Genomic DNA, 26,912 nt, shown 5'->3' on the forward strand with positions numbered 1-26,912 from the left:
ACGGCCACGGGCAGAGAGAAGCTTCTCCTCAAGTGTGGTGGTGCCCCCCAGTGGCCATACCAGGTTTTGCTTCCTCCTTAAGATATGATTGTGGTGCACCACATAAAAAGTGTGAGGATACAAGGTCATTAACCCTCTCTCTCTCTCTCTCTCTCTCAACAAAAAATGCAGTATTACTTTCCCTCTGGAGCTGCTGGTGTGCATCTAGAAACATGGGCCCAGTGGGGTCCACAGAGACTGGAGACGAGATCCACGTTTCTCTCCATCGTCCTCCGAGGTCCTGAGGAACAGTCATTTATACACAACACCACAGTAATGAGCTGCACAGGACTGCGCAACCCGCCGCCTCTGGAACAAGAAAGGAAACAACTCCACAAGACATCATTAAAGTTTTATTTTTGTAATTTCTGAAAGAGAAAGAATGAAAGCAAATACATTGTTCAAAACCTCAACACAAACTAGGGTCTATTCCTCACTATTAGTGTCTCGTTGCAGTGTACCAAGATCCTAAAATCTCACCCCCTGGGGACGTCTCTGGGCTCCCGAGCCACTCTTCAAACAGACATACAAAGAAATCGCTTCTGGCATCAAATGCTGGCTTTTGAGATTTTTTCCGACACGTTTGTTCATTTCTCGGTTTGTGGTTTAAAATTTTTGAAGGATGATCAGAGCAAAAAAAAAAAAAAAATGACAGCAAGTGTGAGAAAAAACATAACAGTCTAAATATTCTAAAAGTTTATAAAAATGGTCCATCGCTGAGAGATCGATCTCATGGTGGGGAAAAAAAACCCAACGGATGAGGCCGATCTTTAGGGAAACCGCAGCGGCTGGAAAGTGAAAAAGCGTAGGAGACGCTATAGACTGCGAGACAAAAATAATATTTAAAATAACAAACTGGGACGCTGCTTTGATCACACATCTTCCCCAGCACCCAACCAAACAAAACAGAACCACAGACCTCATTTAGAAAACGTAGAGAAATAAATTAGCACAGAAAAAGTAAATAAATGGCGAAACAAATACAATTTGGCTGACAAGCCCAAGCAGCTGTTTCTATCCGCTGACAGAACTGTGCTTTTCAACAGCCGACTCCATCTGCAATCCAGCGCAGAGCCTTGAGTGAATCAACGGCCAATCACGGGATTCAACAACCCCCTTGTAAGACAGAAGCAAAGCAGGGTTTTCGATTTTTTATTCAGCCAAGGAATACCACAAAGTATTTCAAAGTGCAATACAAACATCTTGTGAAAATAAATACGTAAGTTTAGTTTCTCTCTCCTCACTAGGAGGGGCCACTACAACAACATAAGGAAAATCCACTCAACTCCCTGGAGGGGATACACCTATTGAATTAATGTTACATTTTCTCTGACACGTATTGAGGACTGCGCAGGTGTTTGGGTCGCTGGATCCATGCTAGAGAGGGATTGCTTTTTGGCAGAAACTGATTAACGAGGGCTTTTGTGGCTCGCTGGCTGAGCAGTGCGGCCTGTTGATAAATTCTCATTTGCAGCTGCACCCAAAGACAAATTGCAACGCAAACGGAGAGAGTGCTATGTTACAGATTCCTCACTCTTGGTGCTTTAAGTCACACTAGAATAATATAGTATTATTATGTATGCATTGTTGACCAGATGACCATCATATATGTACCCACAAACCACTGGCTTTCAGAAACAGGTGTGGTTTGTCAGAATGGTTTGTAATCATTTTTCTACACCATCCTAAAAGCTGAGGGAGCCGTAAACTAGCTCTGAAAACAGAGGGGTATTTTGAAGACTCTGGAGTTTTATCTCCATAGTGAAAAATACAGGTCTGTCCTCCCCCGTGGCCGGATTAACCTTCAAGAGAAGAGACAAGACAAACAATCAGCTCAGAGCGAGTTCCCACACCAGGAGCTGCGTATGAATGCAAAACGGGATCCAGAGCCAAGGGTTTGTGTTGCAGCCTCAGCCATGGTCACAAAGAAAGCAATGGATTAATCTCCCTGCAGTGGTGTAAGGGGGGATAAGATGTTTGGAATCTATAAATCAAGACGTGATGGTCTGCGTTTCTTCAGTTCTGTGTCTGACACCAGGGGCAATTACAGCGAGCGTCTGGGGACCGCTCTCGGCCAAGATACTGGCTCCACACATGCGGCGAGGTTTTGGACGCCAGGCTGTCACTCCAGTGGGCGCCTATGCACAGCCAGCCCTGACTCACACTTTCCACTGGTGGCTTCGCTCTTCTACACACCCCCAGCCCGAACTCCCCTGCTGGAGCCCATCGACGGAGAAAGACAACATCGGAGACGCAAGCTCTCGTGTGTAAAAACAGGTGAGGGGAATCAATTCCAGCTGCCATAATTGCAAGAGGATCCTACAGCAAACCCTTCACAGATAAAGCCACGGCACTGGCAGGAAGATCAATGGCTGCTCAAACCTACCCAGGTCTTGCCCGTCCCCGAGTTACACAGGGACAACGTGAGCTGGAGATGGACGACACAATAGCACTGATTACAAATCACACGTGCTTCACAGCTACTCACTAGGGCAGTCTAATAAGGACTCGTCCACACCGCTCACCTTCTCTTCAGCCGTCATAATCACTTCCCTGTTCTGAACATCGTGTGTCAGTTAACCGAGCCTCAGCTATCTCAGAGACTCCCACTCTCGCAAAAATGTCTCCTTATCTACGATACGCTGGCTCACAGCACGCTGTTCTTATTAATGAAATGTATAAATAAACTGTCCCACACCAGCCAAGCATGTCCATAAATAGCAGATCATTTGTTTTCCCAAAAAGAGGATTTCCAGCCCGTGTTTACGGCACTATCATCGTTCTGCAGATGGCACGGCAAGCAAACGGATAAGACCGCTTACGTTCCTCCACGCTGGTTTCAGTGCTGGGACTGTGAAACTGCGGCGGACATCTTTCCAAAACGTTGAACAGTACTATCGCAGGGTTAACCATGAATGTTTACGTGACCACAACTATCTGACTTGAATGGAGCACAAACCCCAGAAAGCCTTTTCCAACATCAGATCCCTGCCCTCGGTTATTTCAGGAGACCACACTTTCACACAGGCTGCTTTTATTAAACCCCCTCACTCACAACGAGCCGTCAGGGCAGTTACTACACAACATGGGGGGGGCAATCTCGCCTGGGGATGGAGAGTTGTGAGCTCTCAGAGAAAGCAAGTTTTTCTTTCTTCATGGCGCTGCTTTCTGGTCTTTGAACATGATCTTGAAGGGTCAGGTCATCTACTGACAGTCTTTCATAAATAAAAGGGCCAAAGGCAGTTTAATTGTGTTTTTATAATGGAATTGCTGGTTTCAAAGTATTCCATCACCTTGATGAACACAATTTTGCAGTCTGCCCTTAAAATATAAAATCAAATCCCATCCCTATGTGAAGTTACATCCCAGATTTGTACAAAATATACACACTGTATAATAATGATTATAATAATGCCACTCTGCCCTGACCACTGTAGGGTAGCAAAGAGGATGTGGGTAGATGAGGGGACACCAGGAAAAAAAGACTGACCAGTTCTACAAAAAACAAACAAATAAAACAAAGCACACCTGGTAATAAAAAAACTGTAGATCAAGACGTTTGTTTCTGCAGTTTATTTGGTGCACGATGGGGTTTCAGTTTGCTTGGCTTTACTGCACACAAAAGACATCATCTTTCCCTGAACGCAGAAGGAAGGACGCTCCCGCCGACAGTCCGACAGAGACGGGGATCACGTCGGCTCGCCGCCCTCCCTCTTCCAGTACCTCCCATGGCCAAGGAAACGCCACAGTTCAAAAGACAACACACAGAGAGCTAACGAACACTTGGTTTCTTTTTTTCTTCTTTTTGTACAGAATACTATAAAAGCGGAATGTTTAAAATAGATTGAACATTTAAAAATAGATGTACTATACCCCTCGTTTGAGAATGACTCATTTGAAAGGGACAGTATATACGTCGGAGAGCAGAGGCTTGGCCGGTTTCCCAAATAAAATAAATATAAATACACTTCGGTGTCGTAAGGAATTGCACGCCTGCGTACTAGACATCATGCACACGACACAGGTAAGGATATGTTCAGCGATTGGCATCGGAAACTGTGTATTCGACCTGGGTCCATCTAGTACGGCAGCCCTCTGGAAATTGGCAGTTTCTGGACGTTTTAATTTCAGTGATTTTAACAGCCCCGAACAGAAGAGCTTCCTGAAGGCGCTATAAAATTTACAATTAGGATTTTGAGTCAAGGCCAGTGTACAATGACACATTCGATCAGTCGTGCCAAATGTCGGGATACCTAGGCCGGCCTGCTTTGTGCCGAGCCGCACTTCTGCTCTCGTGACGCATTTACTGCCCCTCTGGTAGAAAAAGTAGAAATACACAACAATATAGCGAGACATAGGATTGCCTCCCTGATTCACAGTATAAAACAATCCCTGAAGCTCATTCGCAGTTACTGAAACATCACTGGAATCGCCATTTCATCTAATAAAAATCAGACTATCTTAAAAGCCTAAAATTCTGCACAAACACACACACGAAACGGCTAAAAATCTAAAAAAAAATCTAAACCCCACGTCCCGTCCCCCCTCCAAAATTGACAAATGACAAAATAATAACGCCAAATCAATAAGACAATAAAATCATACTTGTGTTAGTAGAAGGAAAAGGAAAACTTTGATTCTACCTCCAACTAAAAGGAATGCAATCGAAAAATACAATAATCATAAATGTTTGGCGCCTTTCGCATCGGCGGCGAGAGGAACAGAGGAGTGAAAGCAGAGCAGGAACTGGATTATCTGGGAACAGGATGTGAAGTCGACTTCCTTCTCGGCAGGATAAGCGATATTTAGGGGCAATTCAAACACAGATAAACATCATGTGTGGGTGTATAATTGTAAGCTAAAGGGGTCTGGAGGTCTCTGTATAAAACATGGCAGACAATACATTCTTTAAGGACATTTCGCTTGACTCCACAGCAGCCAATAGGAATGGTGCTGCAGGTGTCCTTCAAACAAACCCCGCCTCCTCTTCGCAGGCTGGACCAACGAGAAGGGAGCCGATCTGGTCACATGACTAACATTTGCTTCGTCTATCAGCAAAAAACGCTACGATCCACGAAAAAGTCCTGCTATCAAAAGTGAGCTACAACACAGACAATGACAACAACAGAGGCAAAGGAAAATAAACGATACAGAAATCTGGTACAAATAGACCTCTCGGTGACGGGTGCGTGCGAGAGAGCTGGGGTGGGTGTGGTGGGGCGTGGCGGGGGTGAGGCAGTCCGGGGGTCCGCAGGGCAGACGGCGCGGTGGAGGGGGCGAGGGCCACGGTGCTGGTGGGGTGCGTCGACTCGCTGGCCGTGTTGAGGGCAGTGCTGCTGTAGGCTGGTCGATCAGAGTGTTGCTCGTGTGTGAAGATGCTGGGGGGAGGGGGGGTGTTGGTCGCTGTTTGGGGGCCATTTGCTCGCTTTCCTGGTGATCCCCTGTCGCTCCCCTGCGAAAAGACAAGAGCAAAGGCTTGGTCACTCGTTCCGAATTTCACTCGCATGTGTAAGACACTCATAGCAATATACAGTCAACATTCACAACGCTGAGATAATGCACGGACACGTGGTGAGGACCTCTGTGCACACGCTAACAGTGCGTACATTGATCATTCTGTGAACAAGTCTCGCATGATGTGCTCCACATATCTGTGAATCTGTAAAGAATGCATAACATACATACAATACGTAAACATACACGTGGACAGGATGGCTAATTTGTCAAATAAGTCTGGCAAGTCTGAGAGAGAGAGACGGACAGAGTCGGTGTGTCTACTCTAAAGACTCATCATTTGTACCCAACTTTCTCCCAAGAACATTAACCGCACATCCACGCAGCTGTGTCAACCTGGAGCATCAACACCGGCTCCCCAGCTTCAGACACCCATTGGTCCGGACACACCGACCCTCATCCAGAGGCGAGGGAAACCCGAGCGCGCTGGCCGGTGGGGGGGTGACTGCGCCAGCTCGTCCGTGGCAGGCTGCCAGGTCTGGAGCGCGTTCCCGCCTCACGGCCCTCGTGAGAACGGCGCTGTAATTGCTGCCAGTCCTCGTCTGTTGCCTTTGGCCGGCGTCCCACGGCGGGTTTATTTCGCCGTCGTCTTGCAGATAAAAGACATCTCGCCACGGCCTGTAGCCTCGCATAAACACAGGCCTGCTTGTAAACAGGCGCATGTCAAGATGTTGGCTTTCATGATAAGTGGCAACATGCAGACCCCAGAGCGGCTGCTCGAGCATCTGAGCACATTGTCGGTGGAGATGAATACTCTTTTGTCCCAAAGCTCTCTGGCCTCCAAGAGCAGCAAGGAAGCCAGGAGGGGAGGCTGGCTGTCAGAGTCCATAATCTCTTGGCACCTCAGGGCTGCTTCTACCGATCAGCACAGATTTTGCTATATCTGAAGTTTTACTGCCCCTGCCCCACATTCCATTACCCAGTCCAATTAATATTTGATTTTACCAAAATGAAATGACATTTTTCACTTTCTTTAAAAAAGTTGAACATGGGAAGAAAAACACTGGGGAAATTAGATATTGTACGTGTTTGTATAAAACTTTATGTAGCTTTATTGAAAGAAAACTCGGGCCCGGGCCAAATTAAATCTTTTCGCTTTCTACTACTTATAAAGTAAAAGGAGGTGAGGCACGGGTCTGTGATGAGATTTGTGGGCGGGTGAAAGTTTTGATTAGGCCTACATTTAGAAAGATATACAAGTCTTATGGGTCTGTATGCAGAGAGACGTCTTATTTAAAATCACACCAAGACACACACACACACATACATACATACATATACACATACATTACTCATCTCCACTTAAATAACCATATATGAGCGCACAGCCTGAATTATTCGCTCTGTCACAATCACAGCCATAACGGTCAGTGTGCGAGTGTCTGTGTGTGTGGGGGGGGGCTGTCACTCACCTGCGGGCCGCAGCGCCTCACTCCGGGGTGATCTCTGTCTCCTGGTGCACCACCACCTTGGTGACGGACATGTCAGGGTGCTGTTCCTTCGCCTCCTTTATGGCCTGGGCCAGCGCCTGTGGGGGAGGGACACACACACCCTCAGAGAAGGTCTCTCTGCTGCACCGACTGCGGCTCCCCCTGTCTGATCCCCGAATAACCCCTTGCTCTGAGGCTGTGGTCACCAGAGGCAAGTTTCAGCAAAAAATCACCTCAAGACTCAGAGACTCACAGACCACTCCGTTGTCTTTAGCATTTATTCATAACAAAGACATCGTTGTACTGAGAGCCAACCAGCCCATCCTACTAAGAGACCTCGTTTGTGTTAATGGTGAAAGTTGATGTCTTAATACTGCTGATGGATACAGGTGAGTTGAGGCCCAAATATTTAATAAAGACCTAAACACTTATTTACCTTTATTTGAATCACATTTGTGTAGAATAATAGATATCCCACCTCCCACTCTAAGATATATATTTGCAACCAATTTGCAATTGTCACAGTCCTTGCCGACTCTGAGCCCGAGACGCACAACAACTCCAGACAGGAGCAGACCTGCCAGGAACATGCAGCTGAGGTTTACGTCCACCATATGGTTCTCATTACCCAGATTACACCAGATGATACCGGCACAGAACCGCGGACTCGACCCATCGGCCCGTCAGTGGCCGAGAATCCATCTGGTGGCAGAAGAAAAGCACCGGCCTCTAAACCTAGCAGAGCGGCCCGTCAGGATGGAGCAGTCTGGGCAAGTGCTTCATGCTCTTCGGGTTTGTTTTAGTCTCTTTATTATTTTAAATCGGTTCTGCCAGTGTTTGTTAGCATTGCAAGTGTCCAAGTGTCCAATCGAGAGGAGCCCATTCACCCCATCGTGCTCGTTTGGTGTCCATTAATAACTAAGTGATTCAAGGATCCTATCCAGTTCCAGGGTGAAAAGGTTCAGTTCCTCAGTCTCTCAGTAGGACTTTCCCTTCAGACCTGGAATAAGTCTGGTTGCTCTCCTCTGAACTGCCTCTAGAGCAGCGATATCTTTCTTGAAGTGTGGAGCCCAGAACTGTCCACAGTATCCAGATGAGCTCTAACTAGTGCATTGTACAGTCTGAACATCACTGCCCTTGTTCTCAATTCTACACTTTTGACAATATACCCTAACATTGTGTTTGTCTTTTTTATTGCTTCCCCACATTGTTTGGATGGAGAAAGTGAGGAGTCCACATAGACTCCTAGGTCTTTCTCATGCGTTACTTCATCTAGTTCTGTTCCCCCTATAGTGTAATTATAGTGGACATTTTTGTTACCTGCATGTATTACCTTGCACTTGTCCACATTGAATTTCATCTGCCAGGTGTCGCCCACAACTGAATATTATCTGAGTCACTTTGAATAGCCTGTGCTGCCGAGATTGTATCTGCTGAGCCACCAATTTTAGTATCATCTCCAACACAGTGCCTCACCTCAGTGGAGCACATGTAACCGTTCTAACAATCAATCATGCAAGAGAGGTTTTGCTCTGGTTGCTGAGGAGTTTTGAACAGACACGGAGCTGTTGGTTGATGGTTGGGTTTGACGGCGCATGACGGAGCATCTCCTCTCTCCTTAAGTGGTTTGAGATGAACCGAGCTCCGCAGCCGATATCCCACTCCACAGCGAAAAGGACCAAGGCAGGAACACAACAAGGAGGACATAGTCCCAGTTCCACACAGCCGGCAACTGGAAGAATGTATCGCCCTTTCGGACACGGAACCAGGATTTGCATGTCACATACGACGATGCCCTGGTGATGCCAACCTGGTCGTGGTCGATGTCTGTGTCTCCAGTGATTACGATCCTCTTCTCGATACGCGTCTCCGATATCCCCCCCTTCACCGTCTGGAAAAGAAACGGACAAAGGATCAGAGCAGGCCCTGCTGGAGGGAAACAACACCCAAGTGAAAGAGTAAAAATAAGTCCACTTTCTTTTGGTACCACTTATTTTTAAGTTCTTCCCCGCAGGGCTCCCTAGATCAGAGTAAGTGAAGATGAAGGATTAAACTGTGTGCCGAATGCCGCGCGGCTCCCAGGCCCTCACCTTGGTGATCTGAGTGGTGGTCGTGGTGCTGACCGTTTCTGAGGTGATGGTCTGGGCGCTCAGCAACACCCCGGGGTCTCTGTCGGCTGTGCTGTCCTCCGCCTGCAAACAACACAGCCCATCAGTATCAGTCTCCACCTCCTGCCCCCTCCCCCTCCCCACGACACTGCACCCCGCACACCACACCGTCCAGCCAGACGGCTCAGCCAGCACAGCAGACACACCCAAACTCCCCTCCGACGGGCACAGAACCGCCCTCCCCGCCTCCCACGTTTCTGTGCGCCAGAGCTGAGAGTCTCGGACGAAGACGGAATGGAATTGTGACCTCGGAATGAGAACCTTCAAAAGACTCGGCTCCGAAGGCTCCGTTTGGCATTACCTCTTGAGGTCGTGTTTGTTTGGACAGGATCCCCCCCCACCCCGTGCATCATTCCTCATCCTCCACTATAAATGGTGATGAGGAACAAGGAGGCGCCAATGATCCCACAGAGATGAAGCAGAAAAAAGCAACCGAATGGCATGTGGCGGTTCAATAAACCTGACCGAGCAACTCCCTCTGGTCACCACAGAGAACCAGAGAGCAGCTGTGGGAGCTGGGGAAGCGGGGCGAGGGGAGGGGTCTCACCTGTGCCGCCTCGTAGGTGATGGTCTTGGTCTCCGTGTGGACGATGGGGACCTCCATGGTGGAGATGTCGCTCTTGAGGGAGTTGGAGGCGTCCGAGATGGTGACGGTCTGGGTCTTCACCAGAGGCGGCTGTGGGGGGTGGGGGTAGGGAGGAGGGGGTGGGGCACATAGACTGAGTACAGGCACTGCCACTCCCACAACCCCCCGCTGCTCCCTCCCCGACACGCTGCTCCTCCCCTCTACTAGGGCAGCCCCACAGCTCGCCTCTCTCTCTCTGCTCTTGACCTGCTCCCCCACCCCCCCCAGTCCAGCTCAGAGCAGCGATATTCAGTACTGGAGGGGCTGCACTTCTACACACTGCTGTAGGACCTTCAAACCCTCCATGGCCGAATATCTAGAAGCTCTGTCACTTTAGGTCTATCAAATCAACATCAGATCAAAAAGCACACCAGTGGAGACTTTTGTTGAGCAATTCAGTCAAGGAGAGCGAGACACTTCTAAAGGACACTGCTGACTGTGGTGGACAAATGGTTCCCAAGTCTTGACCTTGAAATGGTTGTCTGCCATTTTATACTCCCCAGTGAAACCCACCTGGAATAGAGCTCTGCACACCTTTAAGGCTGGCCTACAGATGCCCACACATGCATACGAAGGTTCATGTCGGTCATATCCACTGATGACAGGAGAAGCCCAAGTCCCGCACACCACCAAACCAGATTAGTCAACAAATCACATGTGGGGTGGGAAGGGAAAAATGAATAAATACAAGAGAGGGGAGGAGAGAGAGGTGATCCTCAAAGAGAGAGGGGGAGAGGAGAGATCCCGTCACCTGAGCCCAGTAAAGAGGGATGACAACTCCCAGCATACTCCAGTCTCCGATTACATCACCACCAGTAGCGTTGCCGCCACCAGGAAGTCAAAATCAGGAGAAGACAACTGTTCCTATTGGCCAGAGCCCCGAAAGTGCTGCAGCAGGATGACACGACCGCACTGTGACCCACGACAAAAACGATCCGTCTCCACACCTGGATAAGTCACTAACCCCTTGGCACCACTATCCCAGTGGCAGCAATCCATAATAAAGAAAGATGTATCGATATAAATAAAGGTTTGGATCACCAGGTTTTTGAGATCTCCCCGACATGAGTGACAACAGAGTTTCTGGCGCAGGTGACAGGATTTTTCTGTCCCACCTGGAGCCTTTCCCTTAAAAGATCCATAGATCTGTAATGGATGATGACTTTTAACCTGCAGCCCATGAATGCGGTGCTATGTGGCTGTGCTCTTGTTCAGCGCTTAACAAGGACAGATTTACTCGTACTCTGTAACAAGGAGGTAACAAAATGTGTAATTCGAGGCTCGGAGCTGGGTGTTAGTGATATTAGACATTCTCCCGACTGCAAATGGTAGCTTTCTTTGATAATTAAGTATTAACACAGGAATATAGTGTCAGGCATCTGTACATTATACGCCCAGCCTGTTCCAAACCGCATTCGTACAAATCACTGCTGCGGAGACGAGAGACTGGATCTCGGTGTATCCTTCTCTTGCTTTGAAGATCATCTCTCTTCGCTACTCTTGTTTTCGTCTCTGCCACCCAACCTTCGAGTCACTGACTAATCTGGTTGACGTTGTGGGGAAGCTCAGCCTAATCTGGCCCACAGTGATGTGACAACACACGAGCAGCAGCAATTGCACAGAAAGGCATGAGAAAGTGTATGAATGCAGGTTTACTCATGCCACCTCTAATGTTACCCAGAGCTCCTCAGAAGAGTCGAAACGCCTTTATTTTTCTAGTTCAAGCTTTGCTGCGCTCAACACAAATTCAAGGGGAGTTTTGTTGCGCTGTAATTTTCTGCCTTCCTACACTTCTACGGGTTTGTATGCTCAGACTGTCAGTCCTTGCCTGCAGGCGAAGGGGTCGTGTTAGAAATGGGTCACAGTGCTGCCAGTCAGGGGCCCCACTACAGTGAGTCGAGTACAGCTCCCGCAACCCAGGACACAGGGGAGAGTGGAGGCAGGGAGAGCCCGGCCTCGGCAGGGCGGATAGTACCTGGAAACAACGAATGAGGTCAGGGCTGTCCTTGCACAGGGACTGGGAGGCAGGCGGAGCTCCCGTCAGCTCAGGGGGGCGCTCCCTTCCCGACACAAGGTCCTCCTCACTGCAGGGGACCCCACACGCTCCTGAACTCTGAGGCTCAGTCGTCTGGCCGGTCCGCACGGCCGGCTCCTCTGGGCTGACGTCAGGCCCCACCTGCCCAGGCAGCTCCTCCCCCTCACACCCCGACTCTACTCCCCCATTGGCCGAGGAGTTTGGCCGGGCCCTGCACCCCTGGCTGGTGTCAAAGCCCTCAGCCTGGGTCAGAGGCCCCGAGTCTAAAGACTCGCTCTCAGGAGGAGCGCACATGCTCTACAGAGACAAAAACACAGGACACGCCCCGCAAGGACACGCTTAGCAAAGGCGGTTTAGGAACAAGGAGAGCTCAATCTGACTTCAAAGAGCAATGAATGTCAAGGGCCAACTCTATCCACCTGACTCCAGCCAGGTCAATGGAGAGGGAGGTGGCACAGAGGGCAGCTGTTTGGTTTCCAGATGTGGACTGTTGTTTCAAGCAACTACCCTGCTGGCATCGTGTAGCTAAGGGCCACAACTGACAAAACAAAACTTCCCAGAGCAGGGTCTTGTCCCTGTCCTCAATACAAACAGACAAAACTAATGTTACAGCACCGCTAGTCCAGCTGACATCCTTCAGCACTTGAGCAGCTGAGGATGGACTCGGCCAAGTTCTCCATTAAGTCTACCACTATCGACCAGAACCCTCAGCACACTGCGATGCCCCACAGCGAAGCCCCTGCCCAACAGAGCATTGCCCCTCGCAATCCCAGTGAGAACAGCCATGCCAGTCAGGGAAGCTCTTGCGGTTTCGCTGCCCTGCAGACCCAGAGGAGAGATCTGAAATCGAGGCCAGGAAACGCTCAATAAACAGGATTTACAGAAGGCCAACTTCCTGGAGACCAGAGGCTGCCAGTCCACAGCACGTTATACTCCAGAGACCGGAAGGACCAGGACGGATACAGAAGCCTTTTTAAAAAGTTTTCACAGCAAATCGAATTTCAAACACATCGGGGGGAGAACTGTGTCAGAAGGCAGTTTCATCTCTTGCTCAACGCGAGGAAAATAAAATAAAAGACTTCAGAGGTTCCAATTAGCACCAAGCATTCAGGAGCGCCGCGCTCACCGGAGGGTTGGTTTTGTTTTGTTGTGCACAAGGGACGGGGTACGGTCCCTGCAGTCTGACGCTGAGGGATCCCAGAGCGCTCGCTCCGGCCCCCGGGCCCCGAGACCACAGGGGGCATGTGACTCAACGGGGCTGGAGGCTCTCGAAAAGATGCCAACCATTAGGCACCGCAGGACCCGGAGAGGGAAATTATGCAAACTAATGCAGCAATAAATGATTCAGATCTCCGATTTCAGATTTGTGGCTTTATTTATGCGTTTGTGAAGTTCCGTCATGCTGTCCACGCTGAAGACCATGTGAAGCCAAGTGCACTGGGGCCAGTGTAACATCCCCGCCCCCCTCCAAGGGCCATTTATACAGCAACCAGGTAGAGAAGATGCACGACACAGGGAAAGGCAGAGTTTATTGAGCAGCAGTCAGGGCACACAAAGCTGCTCTTGTACAGTTTGAAAGTTTGGTCTTACTCATTCACTCATTTATTCTTAAAGCCCACAGCATAAAGTAGTGCATTAAAACAAATTAAATCATATCAAATTATAACTGAACACAATTGAGTTTGATACCTGTGTATAAATATATATATTAAAAGAAACCAGAGCATCGCTGAGGGATGGCGTCTGTGTTTGTGAAATCCTATTTGAATTAATTAAGCGAAACATTCTTCTCTTCAGCTGCGGCGACAAGAAAGAAAATCGAGATCTACTTCAGAACAAAGGTCTGTTTGAAGACGTTTGTCCCTGTTGTTCAAATGACTTACAGACCGCTGAACACGTCCACTTTAAGAGACACCCAGGCGTGCAAGAGGGAACCGGACAATAATGGCTGTAAACGAGGCATTCTGGGAAGTTAAACATCTCCTCGCCTGCGCCCCACTGTGCACCAGTGCCATAACCACGACTCCGCAATGCTGCCCGAGACGGTCTCTCGGGGTCTCCCCTGCCCCACACCGGGGGACCGCAATGACTCGATGTGTTCTTTGGAAACACCCACATGGCTGCAGAACAACAAGCTGCCAGACTCGCACTATGTCTGCGCTCTCCTCTTGGCAGCAGCGACCGAAGAACTTCACCGCATCGGGCTGTGAGCCGGTATTAAACTCCAGCTCACAGAGAAGAGACACCACTGTAGCAGACCTGGGCATTTCAATACGCTTCCTTGGGAAACTTCTAACAGCTGGCCGTATCCAGAACACGTAGGCTGCAAAATAAAACTATGAGCGATAACAGGAAATACAGGAAAAAAAATGTAATTTAAACTTCTTCAGGGAACAAAGTGTTTTCTACTGCACTTAAAATGAATGGCTGGAAAACACTACGTGATGATATAGATCTTTTCAGCTGAAATCCAATCTGGTACAACTCTTCCCTAGCAGGACTGTCTGGCTTTCCTCTCCAAAACTAATCTCACAGGTTATTTCGGCACCCCTCGATCGGGCCGCAGTGGATGCCACAGCCTCCACAACAACGCATCCTGTGCCAGCCTGCTGTCGCTACGGAGAGACGCTAGAAGACCCTGTCTGACACCGTCCGCCCCCAGCCACTGACCCTTCCACTGTCCCTTAGAGTTACGCATCCTCAACACCTAATAAACTGATTCACACTGACGAATGTAGAAAGTGCAGAGTGCCCCTCTGTATGAACCCTAGCTCCTACAGCCTACAGGGTGAAGAGGGGGGTCTTATCATTTTTTCTGTCAATCAACTGGTGTATGTTTTTATTACCTTTTGTATTTATTTTGCACTACATTTCTTGGCAGTTCATAACTGTTCATGACATAAATAATGCATCGATTCGGACGGCACTAGGCTACCGTCTCGACAAACAGATATTCTGTACAAATGAGGGGAAAAACGCCCAGGAGAGCCGGACAGAAACGCCGCTTCACGCAGCGCCGGTGTGTAAACAGTTCTTTTGCGTGCGAAGCTCCCAGCTTGACTGCAAATTTTAAGGCCAATTAGAGTTGCAAAGATACAAAGTGACATGTAACCGCTTCCCCCGAGGGCCCCCAACTCAAATGTGGATGGACTCGAACTCCCGATCTCGATCTCTCTGGCTATGGCAAGGTGGCCACTGACAGCCCTGTCCTTCCCACCGATACCCACGCCCTGACATGACATTCAACACAACTGCAGTCAGTACATCAGGACATCAGGAGTCGGGCCTTTAACTTCAGATACATACACCATACCTTACTTAAGGCAGACTTACATCCCTGTCTTTTATCGTCCTAGAAAACAATGCCCTTAATTGTCACACATATCCTTCTGTTTTTTTCATGTTTTTGTAATTAAAAAGTTGTAAACTTAGCATTGTGGAAAATGCTTTAGAAGTGTGGCCCCCAAGGGTCTTCCACACATGTTGCAATTAATGAAAAGCACAAATCACTCACTTAACAGTAGTAGTAAGTGGGGCTGAGCTGTAGGCCTCAGGGGAAGGCTACACATGTGAACCACTGTAGGAACCCATTCACCTTCACATGAAATGAAACAAGACAACACACACAAAAAACACTTTAAAGTCCTTAACGGGTCGGAACCCTCCTGTCAGTAACACCACAGTCTGCAGTTTCAGGCAGTCTGGCAAGGTCCCAGCTCGAAGTCCAATCGTTTTAAGTATTTTAAGTTTGTTTCAGTTTCTATTTTCTGTATTGGTTTCCCCCCCATGTCATAATCAGTCTTGGTTACAGGTGGGTGGGGGTGGCAGTGGGGAGACAGGAAAAGGAGATAGGTCCACTCCCATGCCGGAGGACGTGGATGAGTAAAAGGAGGAGAAGGAAGAGAAGAACAGGAAGTAGCAGAAACACAGAAGCAGCCGGACAGACGCACACTCTCTCTCTCGCTCACTTGGCGGAGTTCGTTTCTCCGAGGCAGGCGCTACCGGGTCGGCACAGGGTGGATCGCAGGCTTGAGGGGGCGGGGTGGTTTATTTTACGTTCCTCGGGGTTGGTGGGGGGGTTAGGTATCGCTTTGCCGCCGCCCCTCATATGAAGACCAGCCACCACAGAGTCAGGGCTAGGACCACCAGGCAGGACACAAAGAAGGGCAGGCGCGGGTTCTGCAGCGCCACGGCCGGGTACAGCTGGCAGGGCGGGGGGCGCTTGCCGTCCTCGGGCATGGCGATCGAAATCTTTTGGGACGGCTCCCCCGCGTGAGGCTGCCCCAGCGAGGGCGCAGGGCTCCCGGGCGCCCCTAACTGCTCTTCTTCCTGTACTAACAGAGGACGTCCCTTTGGCTGCGTTTCGTGACAGAAGACCAAGAGAGACAGACAGTGATGAACGAGTGGGAGAGGTAGGATGCCGAGTGACACAGAGGTGGGGGGGAGGGGGTGTGCAAAGGAATGGATTTGGGACAGCGATTCGTGTTTTTTTTAGTGGGGGAGTTTGTTTGAAAATGTTTGCTTTCTTTCCTCCGTCCTGGGAATAAAACCAAACAACGACTGGTCTCGATGACTTTTAAATGGTCTTTTTGGGGATTTCTGGAGCTAACAGGAAGTCTCCTTTAAACAAAACCACTGACAGCTGGAGTTTGCGGCTACTCCAGCGCTGACCGGCTCCTCGCGGCACAATTTCACATTCGCCACCTCAATTACAGTTTAAAAGGAGCAGTTTATGTCTTCGACTTCCTGTTCAGCTCGTCTCTGACGGGGTGCTGTGCTCGACTGGATATGTTCACTTGGTTTAGATAATATTGTTATACTGCAGTCAGCTCCTCCGGCTAAAAGAGCTGCACCGTACCTTTCGGCCAAATAAATCAATAGAGGGCAGCAAATCCGTTTTCTTCTACCCCACTGAACTCCTTGGATTTGCAGTGGTTTTGCTCTACATGAATAATTGTTTAAATCTGATCACATCTATAGCGATCTGTGCCGAGACACTAGATTGCATGGCAGTAGGCAGTGGCAGCGTTGGGGGGATGGTGTTCTGGCTCAGTCCTGCTTTGCGGACGGCAATCCCAACCTCACAACACACGCACGGCGGCTCGGCAAAGCCAAACTGCAGGAACAGAGGCTTGTCAGGGGAAGTTTTAAGGGGTTCACTGCGACTGAATCAAAAGGCATGTTTTTGTGTGTTTAGATTGTAGATTGTATCGACTGTTTTTTGTGTTGCCGACTAGCAATGCCAGAGAGAACTACACCTGGGAGAGATGTGGATAGTCCCTACAGGGGTAAGTCATCATTAGCACCTGTGAGACCCGAAAAAACTTGCCAGTTTGGAGTTGGCCGAAGCAGTGCGCGTCTGGATCCCCCCCAATGTGGGGTGCGCCCCTGTGTTGCCTGGGGGTGTGTCTCATATATTCAGGAATGCTTGTGAAGCAATGATACCCTCCTCAGCACCGTGGCTGGGTGTCCTATACCGGTCAAACTTGAGTGTCTAAGGGCAGTGGAGTGTTTGACAGGGTCTTAGGGAACTGAATGCAGGTTTGGGCACATTTAGGTATTTTCATCCATCAGTCCAATCTGTTGTTTGGGTCTCTGTGTCCAGACGTAGCAGACACGAGGGGATAATCGCTCAGACGGGGTGGGCTACCATCTCCCTGTCCAGAGCCAAGCGACTGAGGCAGAGTCAGAGTCAGAACCCCACGTGAACACCTCTGCCCACCCACCCCCTGCGACACTGCCCCTCGAGTCGCCTCCCCAGCTACGACAGGAAGAACTGAGCGCGCAGCCGGTTGAGCCGGATGAAGCGATTGGGGTCGCTGTGGGGGTGCGGGGCGTCTTTGCACACCCCCGAGTTGGCGGGGGGGGTGGAGGGGCAGGGAGGAGGAGAGTCAGGACACTGAGCACCAGAGTTGAACTTCAAAAAGAACAGGGGTAAAAGAGGGGAGAGTGGGGGGAGAGAGAGAGAGAGAGAGAACATACAACCGCCAATGAAGAGGGAAGAGGGGGAGGAAAAGACAACAACATGGAGAAGAAGAGGGGTCATTATTCCTGGGCTGTTTTTTTTTTTTTCCTGGCGTTCTTCAGCGCAGTCAGAGTCATGCAGCTGCCAATCAGCCATGCGCCGCTGCAAGCAGGTGTCTAAAAGCCGCAGACGAGCCAGGAAGCGGGAGCAGGGAGAGGGCGGGGGGGTGATGTGACATCGGGACAGCGATGGCGCCAGCAAAGTGCAACTCGGCGGCGATGGGAGCTGCTGCCGGGCCACAGCCAGAGCGAACCTTTTCTCATCTTTTTTTCCCCCCAACGAGTTTTTTTTTTTTTTTTTTTTTTTTGCAGTCCTGCAGTAACAGCGCCAAGTTAGAGTAACTTTACCTCAGAGTCGCCACCAACCGCGCTCTCAGTGTGGGGGTGAGTGGGTGTCTTCACCTGCGCATACACACGCACACACACACGTATATATATACATATATCTATATGCATATAGACAGTGAGAAAGCATATTGAACAGAACAGAAAACCACAGGGGACAGACTCAGGAGGCTGTGTCACGATTAGAGCAGAGAGGAGTCTGAGGACAGTGTGACGAGCAGGGGGACGATCGAGGCTCAAAACTGAGGAGGGGATACGAAAAGCTGCACATAGATACGAGCTGCGTTTAAAAAGACTCGTGGTCGAGGGTTCAGCCCTCTCTGTGCTCGGCCCGGGCAGAGAGGATGGCAGCCTGGGTGATCGGACTCGAATCGGCCCAGATCTCCTTCAGTCTGAGCCCGTCTCTCCCCTCTCAAAGACACACAGACTGATTTCGGCAAACACCCACGGCCTCTTCTTCAGCAGGGGCCCGGCACTGTAACCGGGCGCCTCTCTGGGCAGACAGGAGGAGGGCGGGGGGGGATTGTAATCTCATCGAATCCTTACTCTGGAATACCCAAATAGCGTTTCACAGGAGACTAATTTAATACAGGGCCACTTCGCGGCAGGGTCACCGTGACCTCCGGTCTGGGACAAAGCCCAACCCTGCGGAGGAACTGCTATTGTGGCCGAATATCTGTCTCTGCTGTGGATCTCCTAGTCTGTCACTAAACAAAGAGATCTGGATAGGTGCCGAGTCAAACTCCAAGGACAAGGGGTCTAAAGAGTGCCTGTGTTTCCATGATCTGACTAAACCGTTCAGTGGGACAGTCCACCACCTTCTAAACACACAGACGGTCAAGAGCTGAAACTAGTTATCTGGACCACATTTCTACCAATTCTGTCTCTTCCACTCGCCAACCGTTTTGGGGGTGGGCAGCGACACATGGTGGCCATACAGCTTCACTGCACGCCGGCCCCTCCGCCCCAGAGAGGGGTCTCAGCCTGCGGTTTCTCTCTAAGGTCCCGCGCTCGCTGTGGTTGTTTGTCGGAACCAGCTGCAATGGGAGGGGAGCACGGTGCACGGCAGGGACCCCATACATGTACAGCATGTTGTCTTCACATGCCAGAAGAGCAGGGCAGGCTGGTGACACACAGACCGGGACCGCGGGGAGTCGGGGGGGTGGGGGTCACCATGCTTCAAGCCAGAGCAGAGACTGACTCTGTATATTCCCAAGGTGAGGGTGGACTTGGAAAGGTGCTATAACACTCTCGCACTACAATCTTTTTCTATGAGTTACATTACAAGACGTTACACATTTGTCACCACAGAGTTTCATGGGGTATTTAAAATGTCAGCACACAGCACCGCATGACTTTTCAATACCAGCACGGGGGAACATGGCAAAAGTGAATTATAACAAATCATAGCCTGGCACCGTGTCCTGGGAAGTGACATTCAGTCTTCCTACTCGCCCCAATCCCTCCCTCCCTGGCGTCGGGAACAGGACTCACCCCGTCGGCGCCGGGCTGCACCTGGCCGTTGATGCTGACCGCGCGGAAGGGCGAGTGCGTGGACAGACGCTTGTCCCACTCGCTGGGCCGCGGCTCGGGCACCGACTCCATGAAGTTCCTCTTCAGCTCGCTGATGCTGGCGTGGTGGCGCATGATCTCGTCCTGCGTCTTATCCAGGTCCTGGAGGGGGAGGTGGGCCCAGGTCAGAGGACGGGAATGGGGACGGAGGTGGGGAGGGGACAGAAGACGTGGCGGGGGGGCAGCGGGAATCAAAACAAAACACAAGAATGAACAAAAAAAAACACACACACACGATTTCTATCAAATGCTACAAGCCTGAAGATGCTACATCACACAGGACAGCACAGTAGCGGCCTTGGATTCCCTTTTCATTCAAAACGCAGAGGCAGAGATAAGACTGAGCCTGACCTTTCTACAGATCGGCCAGCCCGGTGCTCGGAGGACACCGACACTGATCCAAAAGGTCAATGATTTCACTGACGATGCACATGAATCACTTCTCATACTCAGCATTTTACTTTGGACTTTACCGTCGGCCGAGAGTTTCATTAACCTCTTGCTCTCAGACTGGTTTAAAGATTTGACTACAATTCAGGGAATAGTTCTCCCTCTATGGAGTCTCTGCCAGGAGTAGGTTATAGCCAGGCCTGTATCATACTTGTGGGACCTCGTCTTGGTGATGCCCACTGGGACTGGGGAAACGTTTTGATATAAAAAGGGAAACTTTAGCAAACGTGGCTCCTGCGGTTAAAGCAAGTTTTCCTTTGCACACTAACAGCAGTAAAATGGTCCAATCACAGCTCCTGTGTTGATCGCAAAAGTGTCTCTCACCTGTCCAACCCCCCACTGCAGGACAAGAAACCCCTGGACCTTAGTGTTACACTTCCCTGTTGAAGATCCTTACTTAAATGAAACTGTAGAAATCAGGCTGCTGTATTCTGGGTCAAGCTGTGTGGTGCTGCTGGAGGAATGCGTGGGTCCATCCTGGGCTCTGTACACTGTGTTGTGTGCACACATTGTCCTGACACACAACAGCAAACACGCCCTTCAGAATAGGGCCAGGTGATACAGCCATAGTACAGTATCATGGTATTTTTCACATTTTTGACAGTATGACGCAACTGACTTTGAATTACGTTTCCCTGGTATGCGTCAGTTGTCTTGAAATCAAGTCACGTCCACACTATCAATGACGCACCTTTCTTCAGGACAGCTTCACTGGGTCATTGTGCTGTGAAGTTTCACCCACACTACTCTCCTGCATCTCGTCTTCATTCATTGTGCGTTTATGACGTCCATTTGTTTATGTCAACACGCAATGCACATGGAGGTTATTTTCGATATTTGGCTGACGCAACATTCATTCCAAAACAAGGGTACGCAGTTCTGCGCAGAGACTCAGAGATGCGTGTTCTTGAGTGTTTCTGCATGACGCCACTAAGCCCCACCCACAGAAATCTGCGCAGAATCGCACAGCCCAGCACAGCACTGAGACGCTGCTGCGGGAGGCGAGCTGCGTCTGTGAGACACAAGATTATGCAGAAATCAAGAGGGACGTGTTAAGCTGAATGAAAACTACTGCTGCACCCTTGTTAGCGGAGGCGAATGTCAACTTTCATTAGACAATGTCTCGTGTCAGACAGCGCAGTCTCACACAGCTGCGCAGCAAGTTGTGGGATACGCAAACACGATCAAGTTTATTGGCAGCTGAATGCCATGATTAAAATGACACGGTCATTAGTAAATGATTCAATTTAGCATAAAAAAAACTTTAAAACACTGATATGAAGGCATAGTAAAAGTCCAAACCAGTCCGTAAATAAATACCAGTATATAGTTTTTTACGGTTTACCGCCCAGCCCTACTTCAGAAGCAACGCAACAGCAGCCATTGTGTGGGTGCATTTGAGTGGCTGTCCATTACGTGCTGATCTCTGACCTGCCTGGGATGGGATGAAGCCCACCTTCACAGCAGCGCTTGACGGGTGACTTCCAATGAGGTGTCAACAGCCACCCCATGAACTGGACTCTGCAGTGCATGATGGGAAAAGTGCCTGAGCATCCGTCTCTGTCACCAGAAAGATCTGATCTCTGGGTGACTGATTCTACCTGGATACTCAATATCCTGCCTACCTTATCAGTTACCCTGTTTTACTTTCTTGGCTTAAAAAACCCCACCAACATCCCCAGAGACCATTTTACCAGTGTTACTGCACTCAAGAAGAGAAGCAGCGCAGGATTCCTCGAGTACACCTGGTCTGAGGAGCCCCGATCTTCCCCATAAGCTCAGGGCGACACTCAAGAGTCGGAGCGCCACGTTCTCCGTGGGCGCCGAGCTTGGGGCGTGTGGCCGTGCCTGGGGCGTCACCGGAGACCTCAGACCTCTGTACAGCAGGAGTCCCGGCGCGGGTCTGGCAAACTCAGTATCTCAGCTACTTCACACAAGAGAGGCAAAGACGACGACAAAATAAATGATAAACAAGGACAGGACAAACGCTTAAGAGAGGTTTTCGAAAGCCCGCCGTCAGTTCTCAGAGGTGGACATGACAGATGCGATGCTACGAACGCCCTAAGCTCTAGGGTTGGTTCCACGGCGTTGCTGGAATGTGGTCACATGATGACAATGAGACGAGAGGCGACAATGGCGGCGAAGCGGCAGCACTAGACCCTGTGGCAGAAATATATGACTGGGAAAAATCACAGCTCTGTCCTTCTGAGGAAGCCCATCGGCGGCGGCGGTGAGAGGGAGGGAGAGGGAAGGAGGACCATCGTTCATTGGCCACCGTGGACCAGCGGGTTTCTGGATTCTGTTTTAATGGGACCCACTGGTGCTCTTCGGCCCCTCGTCTCCAACACAGAACCAGAGGCCAGTCAAAATAACAATGAGCATCAGCTGATTCAACACAGAAACAAGGGGTTCTCCTTCACCGGGAAGCCCTTCGTACAGCACAGGTAGTGTGTGACGGAAATGGAGCACTCATCATCGGAGATGCGACGCACAGGGCAGAGAACGGGGGCGTAGTGTGTGTGGGATCTGGGATAGATGGGAAAAGGAGGCCTGGGGGTGGGGGCAGCAGTGGGAGGCGGGGGGCAGTTATGCGCAAGGATCCGATTTAACTCTGAATTCAACTGCTTTGGTTTCTTTAATACTCGTTAAGTGCTGAACTGTATGCGAGTTTCTGTAACTCCGCACAGAATGAATGCGCTCAGTTTCTAGGTCTATAAAAACAATTATATATCTATATTTAAATGTATTTAAAAAGTGAAAAGGCTACTGTGAAGTCATGTTATAGTTGTAAACACTGTCTGTGTTTGTCTCTCCAATTATATTTATGGTGAGGGCTGGTTAAAGGGCACTGAGATCCCAATCATATATTTTGCAACAAGAATCTACAAATGGAGAAATCAAATGAAACAACTCCGAAGCTAGAATTAAACATGAGTTAAAAACAGAGACTTTTAAAAAAAGAAAAGGAAAATCAAAGCTTAAGGGCAAGCAGAGTCAAAATGTGTTGGTGGAAAAAGAGAAAAATAAAGTTGAAAAGCAAGGCTTGCAATAGAAATCTAAAGAATTAACATCAACTCATGCAGGACATGCAGCAGCACAACTCAGCAAAAACAAACCAAGGAAAAAAGGAAACTGCGAGTGAGAGGCAGCTTCAGAGTCCATACAAACCTCCAACATTAAATTGCTATGCCTGATATAAATAGTTTCACCCTCAATTTTCTTAGGTCTTTTCTGTGAAAAACAAACAAAACAAAAAAAAAACAAAGGGGAAAAAAAGAAAAGAAAAAAGCACAATTGGTTTTTAATGTCGTTCTCGTCGGAACTGAAAAGAACTGAACTTGCAGGTGATGCGATCGAAACCGCTCTACTCAGAGCGATGGCGACAAATCAAAAGTCAGATGGGAGTTCAGCAAAGCGTGAGAGACGTGCAGCGCGACCGCGAGTCCACGGGGACACGGAGAGACGCGGTCACGGGGGTGAGGGGTCGGGGGTTGACAGAGGACAGTGTGACAAGGCAGGTCTCAAGCAGGGGGTGGAGGGGATGGGACGAATTAAGAGAGACAGTACTCAGTTTTTTTTTTTTTTAATTCCCCACATACTAACGGCGTGCTTTCTGTGATCTGCTTTGTTGTGTGAGGGACATGCAGCCAGGCAGGGAAAAAGCATTCTCCAACTCTAAAACAACAAAGTGCTCTTACTTCAAAAACACACAATAATTCATAACACTAAAATAATGAAAAAAGTATAAAGTACCGACCGCAAGGCCCTGCCGATCGGGGATATTAAGAATTAATTTCCATTTGATGACGCTCCAATGCTTTTAAGTTATTTGGCTTTATGCCGTGGCGCTTTAATGGTGAAGTCCGTGGGCTTCTCGGGCGACGGTTAAGTGCCTGCTTAGAAATGTGGAGACGTCGTAACATCGGAAGAAAGGATGAATCAGGATGTAAAAACCCTATAATGATCATTGATCAAAGTGAGGAATTGAAGTACTTGCTAGGTGCACCACATATTTCATCCCTAGCTAGATTCTCCGCAGCGAGGGGTGTGGCCCAGGAAAGCAGGGAAGTGGGAGAGGAACGGATACAGGGGGCCTCGTCCGCCCAGCGTCGGCCACGTTCGGAGGGACAGGACCGCGTGGTTTCACAGGGATTAGGATCATATCCGAGTGGATGGGGAGGCTGTGTCTGAGTTGTTGTAATCGTTGTGTAGATCGTCTGTATTCCGTTACTGTGATGACGCTCACTCGGCTACTGAGCTCCCAGACACTCGAGAACCACACAGCAGGCAAACGCTAAGTAACCAAAACGTAACGAAAACAAACTAAAAAAAAAACAACTATAAAATAGAAATCAAAATGAGCAGATGGATCAGCCAGCCTCTTTTCCACAGGTGACCGGACACGGCATCTGACCGAGCGGGCGGCACTAGACGGCGCTACCCGCCTCTCTGGACAAGCGTCGCCCGCGGCCAGACACCCAGTGACCAGAAGCAGGTTTCTCATTTCATTTTCTCAGCGAGTGGGAGGCCAAGGCGACCTGAGCAAAAACAGCGTACTGTCTCTTTTAAGCATGATGGAGATAGTCGCTGGTGACGGGCGCTAGCGTGATGCGGGGATGGAGGGGTGAGTTTCTAATACACACACGGCACAGGCACGGCTGAAGTCTAACCTTCCGCATTCGCACCAGCTCCTCGTCCGCCACAGGGGGGCGCTGTTTCCCCACGGAGGGAGAGAAAGGCAGGACAGTTAGTTTCGCTCTGCTCTCGGGGGAGAGAAGTGTATTGATTCTGTTGATTTGCTCACATGCTTGACTTGTCTTTGACTGGAGGATTTTACAACACAAACCTGAGTTTTCTCCCCATTAGCTGCCGTGACGGCCGGGGTCTCCCTCCGCTCCCTCCCAATCTACAGCGGCACAGAGACAGGTCAGACACAGCCTCGGAAATTAAACTCACCTGGGGGCCGGCTGTGGGCAGTGACTGGGCCGCACAGGGGGAACACGGCAAACCAGTATCACAGTGCAAACATTAACACAACCGATACACCAAAGGATGACAATTCACCGACTCAGATCTGGAAAAAAAACAACTCTGAAATGTAGGTACAACAAGCCAGAAGTCAAGATCGGTGTGACACCTGATTTGCTTTGCATGCAGCTGGACATTAAATGTCTCGCATGGTCTGGAATGGAGGCAACCCACTAAAGACAACAGCCTGCAAATAAAGGATGCTTACGTCTTCCTTTATCCAACACAAACTGAACTGTAACCAAGTCAGTATAATCCAGGAATACTCGCTGATATTAATTTAATTGAAGTAGAGAGCAGCAGTTTGGAGAGAGTGTGGCACGTCTCTCAAGGTGTTCTGCTGCGTGAAGTCCGCCTCTGTACAGATTCTATACTTCCCGAGAGCAAACAATTTAAAAAAATGACATGGCAGTAGCTAAAAGCAGAACATCTAAAAATAACCAGCATTCTAGTTGTCAGGTGATCAGTTTGTCTGGTCCTGGAAAAACGCAACATCAGAACCCAGTCCGGTGCAACAGTGTCTCATTCAGACACGACCAAACGAGACTTTGGGGTCGCGGTGACTCTGCGCTCTGAGCTGGAGAGGTTTCGGACCCAGACACCGGACAGGCGCCGGTAACTGGATGGCAGACTGACCCCGAGCGCTCAAATACCCCCCTCCAAATGTATACAAAGCATCCGATGCAATCCCTGCCACCCACATACATGTAATCGATCGACTGGTCTGAAAACAAACTATCACTGATCACACTGACGAACTCGACTGCCTTGCCTAATCATCTAGTCCACAATGCACTGTATTACGCTATCAGATTCTATATACACCTGCTCTGGTGGCATTCCTACGTTCGGTTCTGGGATGGGGGCCCGGGGTGGTCTGTACCTTGACGTCTTGCGGGGGTTCGGGTCTGGAGGGCTCGGCCGTCTTGCTCTCCGTCTTCGCCTCCGCTTTCCTCTCCTCCTGGGCAGGGAGCGTTGCGGCAACAGCGGCGGCTGCTGCAGGGGACTCTCGGCGGTCCCCTGAGGTAGCGGCCGCAGCGGGGGGCAGTGGGCTGGGTTCGGCCACGGGGACTGGAGAGATGACTGGGGCACTGACTGGGCGAGTGCTCTTGTCGGGGGTCACCACCACAGCTGAGAGAGAGAGAGAGAGAGAGAGAGAGAGAGTGGGGTTAACACTAACTGGACACAACCATGCACTGATCCTGAACAAGGGAGGGACAGAGAGAAAGGACTATGAGAGTGAGAGAGAAAGTTTGAACACACAACGCCTCTCAACAGTGGTATGTTTCAGTTTCCCCTCTTCCCCTCTCCTGGTATACAGACCTGCCTTTTTAATGCCCTTCCACAGGTACAAGAAAGGGTAGAACAGAGAGAATAAAACAAGAAACACACTTTCCAGGACAACCGTGGTCTACTCCTGAAACATCACAACCACGGGAAACTGCTGTTCTACAACCAGGATTTGAACAAAGCACCACCAGCCACTGGACACTATACTTGTGCCATCGGACAGAACAGTGGCTCAGTGTGGCGCACATTACCAGAGTCCAACACCCCCAGCAGAGGGACGACATTACGTGAGGGGAGGTACCTGGGGGCTTAGCGGTGCGGTCCATCATATACGAGACTCTTCTGCGCTTCTGCCGGGCCTCAGCTGCGGACTTGCGCACTGGAGAGAGCGG

At 49.8% G+C, this 26,912-nt stretch overlaps 1 protein-coding gene across 7 annotated transcripts in view; it reads right to left on the minus strand.

The window, feature by feature from the left end:
- Positions 1–379: 379 nt before the first annotated feature.
- epb41a (erythrocyte membrane protein band 4.1a) overlaps positions 380–26,912 on the minus strand; it is a 76,904-nt gene continuing 50,371 nt past the window's right edge. For 2 of the 7 annotated variants that reach the window (XM_066717642.1, XM_066717644.1), the window contains 12 exons: positions 26,822–26,899; positions 26,114–26,361; positions 25,049–25,108; positions 24,873–24,914; positions 23,371–23,433; positions 19,675–19,854; positions 11,752–12,108; positions 9,699–9,827; positions 9,074–9,175; positions 8,794–8,874; positions 6,966–7,081; positions 380–5,491 (listed from right to left, as the gene is read on the minus strand). In XM_066717642.1, coding sequence (XP_066573739.1) covers positions 6,983–7,081; positions 8,794–8,874; positions 9,074–9,175; positions 9,699–9,827; positions 11,752–12,108; positions 19,675–19,854; positions 23,371–23,433; positions 24,873–24,914; positions 25,049–25,108; positions 26,114–26,361; positions 26,822–26,899 — 1,439 coding nt within the window. In that variant the 3' untranslated portion in view covers positions 380–5,491; positions 6,966–6,982. The remainder of the gene's footprint in view (positions 5,492–6,965; positions 7,082–8,793; positions 8,875–9,073; positions 9,176–9,698; positions 9,828–11,751; positions 12,109–19,674; positions 19,855–23,370; positions 23,434–24,872; positions 24,915–25,048; positions 25,109–26,113; positions 26,362–26,821; positions 26,900–26,912) is intronic. The other 5 variants (XM_066717647.1, XM_066717643.1, XM_066717648.1 and 2 more) reach the window with 5 other exon arrangements.

The sequence above is a fragment of the Amia ocellicauda genome, chromosome 11 (genome assembly GCF_036373705.1).
Source record: "Amia ocellicauda isolate fAmiCal2 chromosome 11, fAmiCal2.hap1, whole genome shotgun sequence".
NCBI classification, from domain to species: Eukaryota; Metazoa; Chordata; class Actinopteri; order Amiiformes; family Amiidae; genus Amia; species Amia ocellicauda.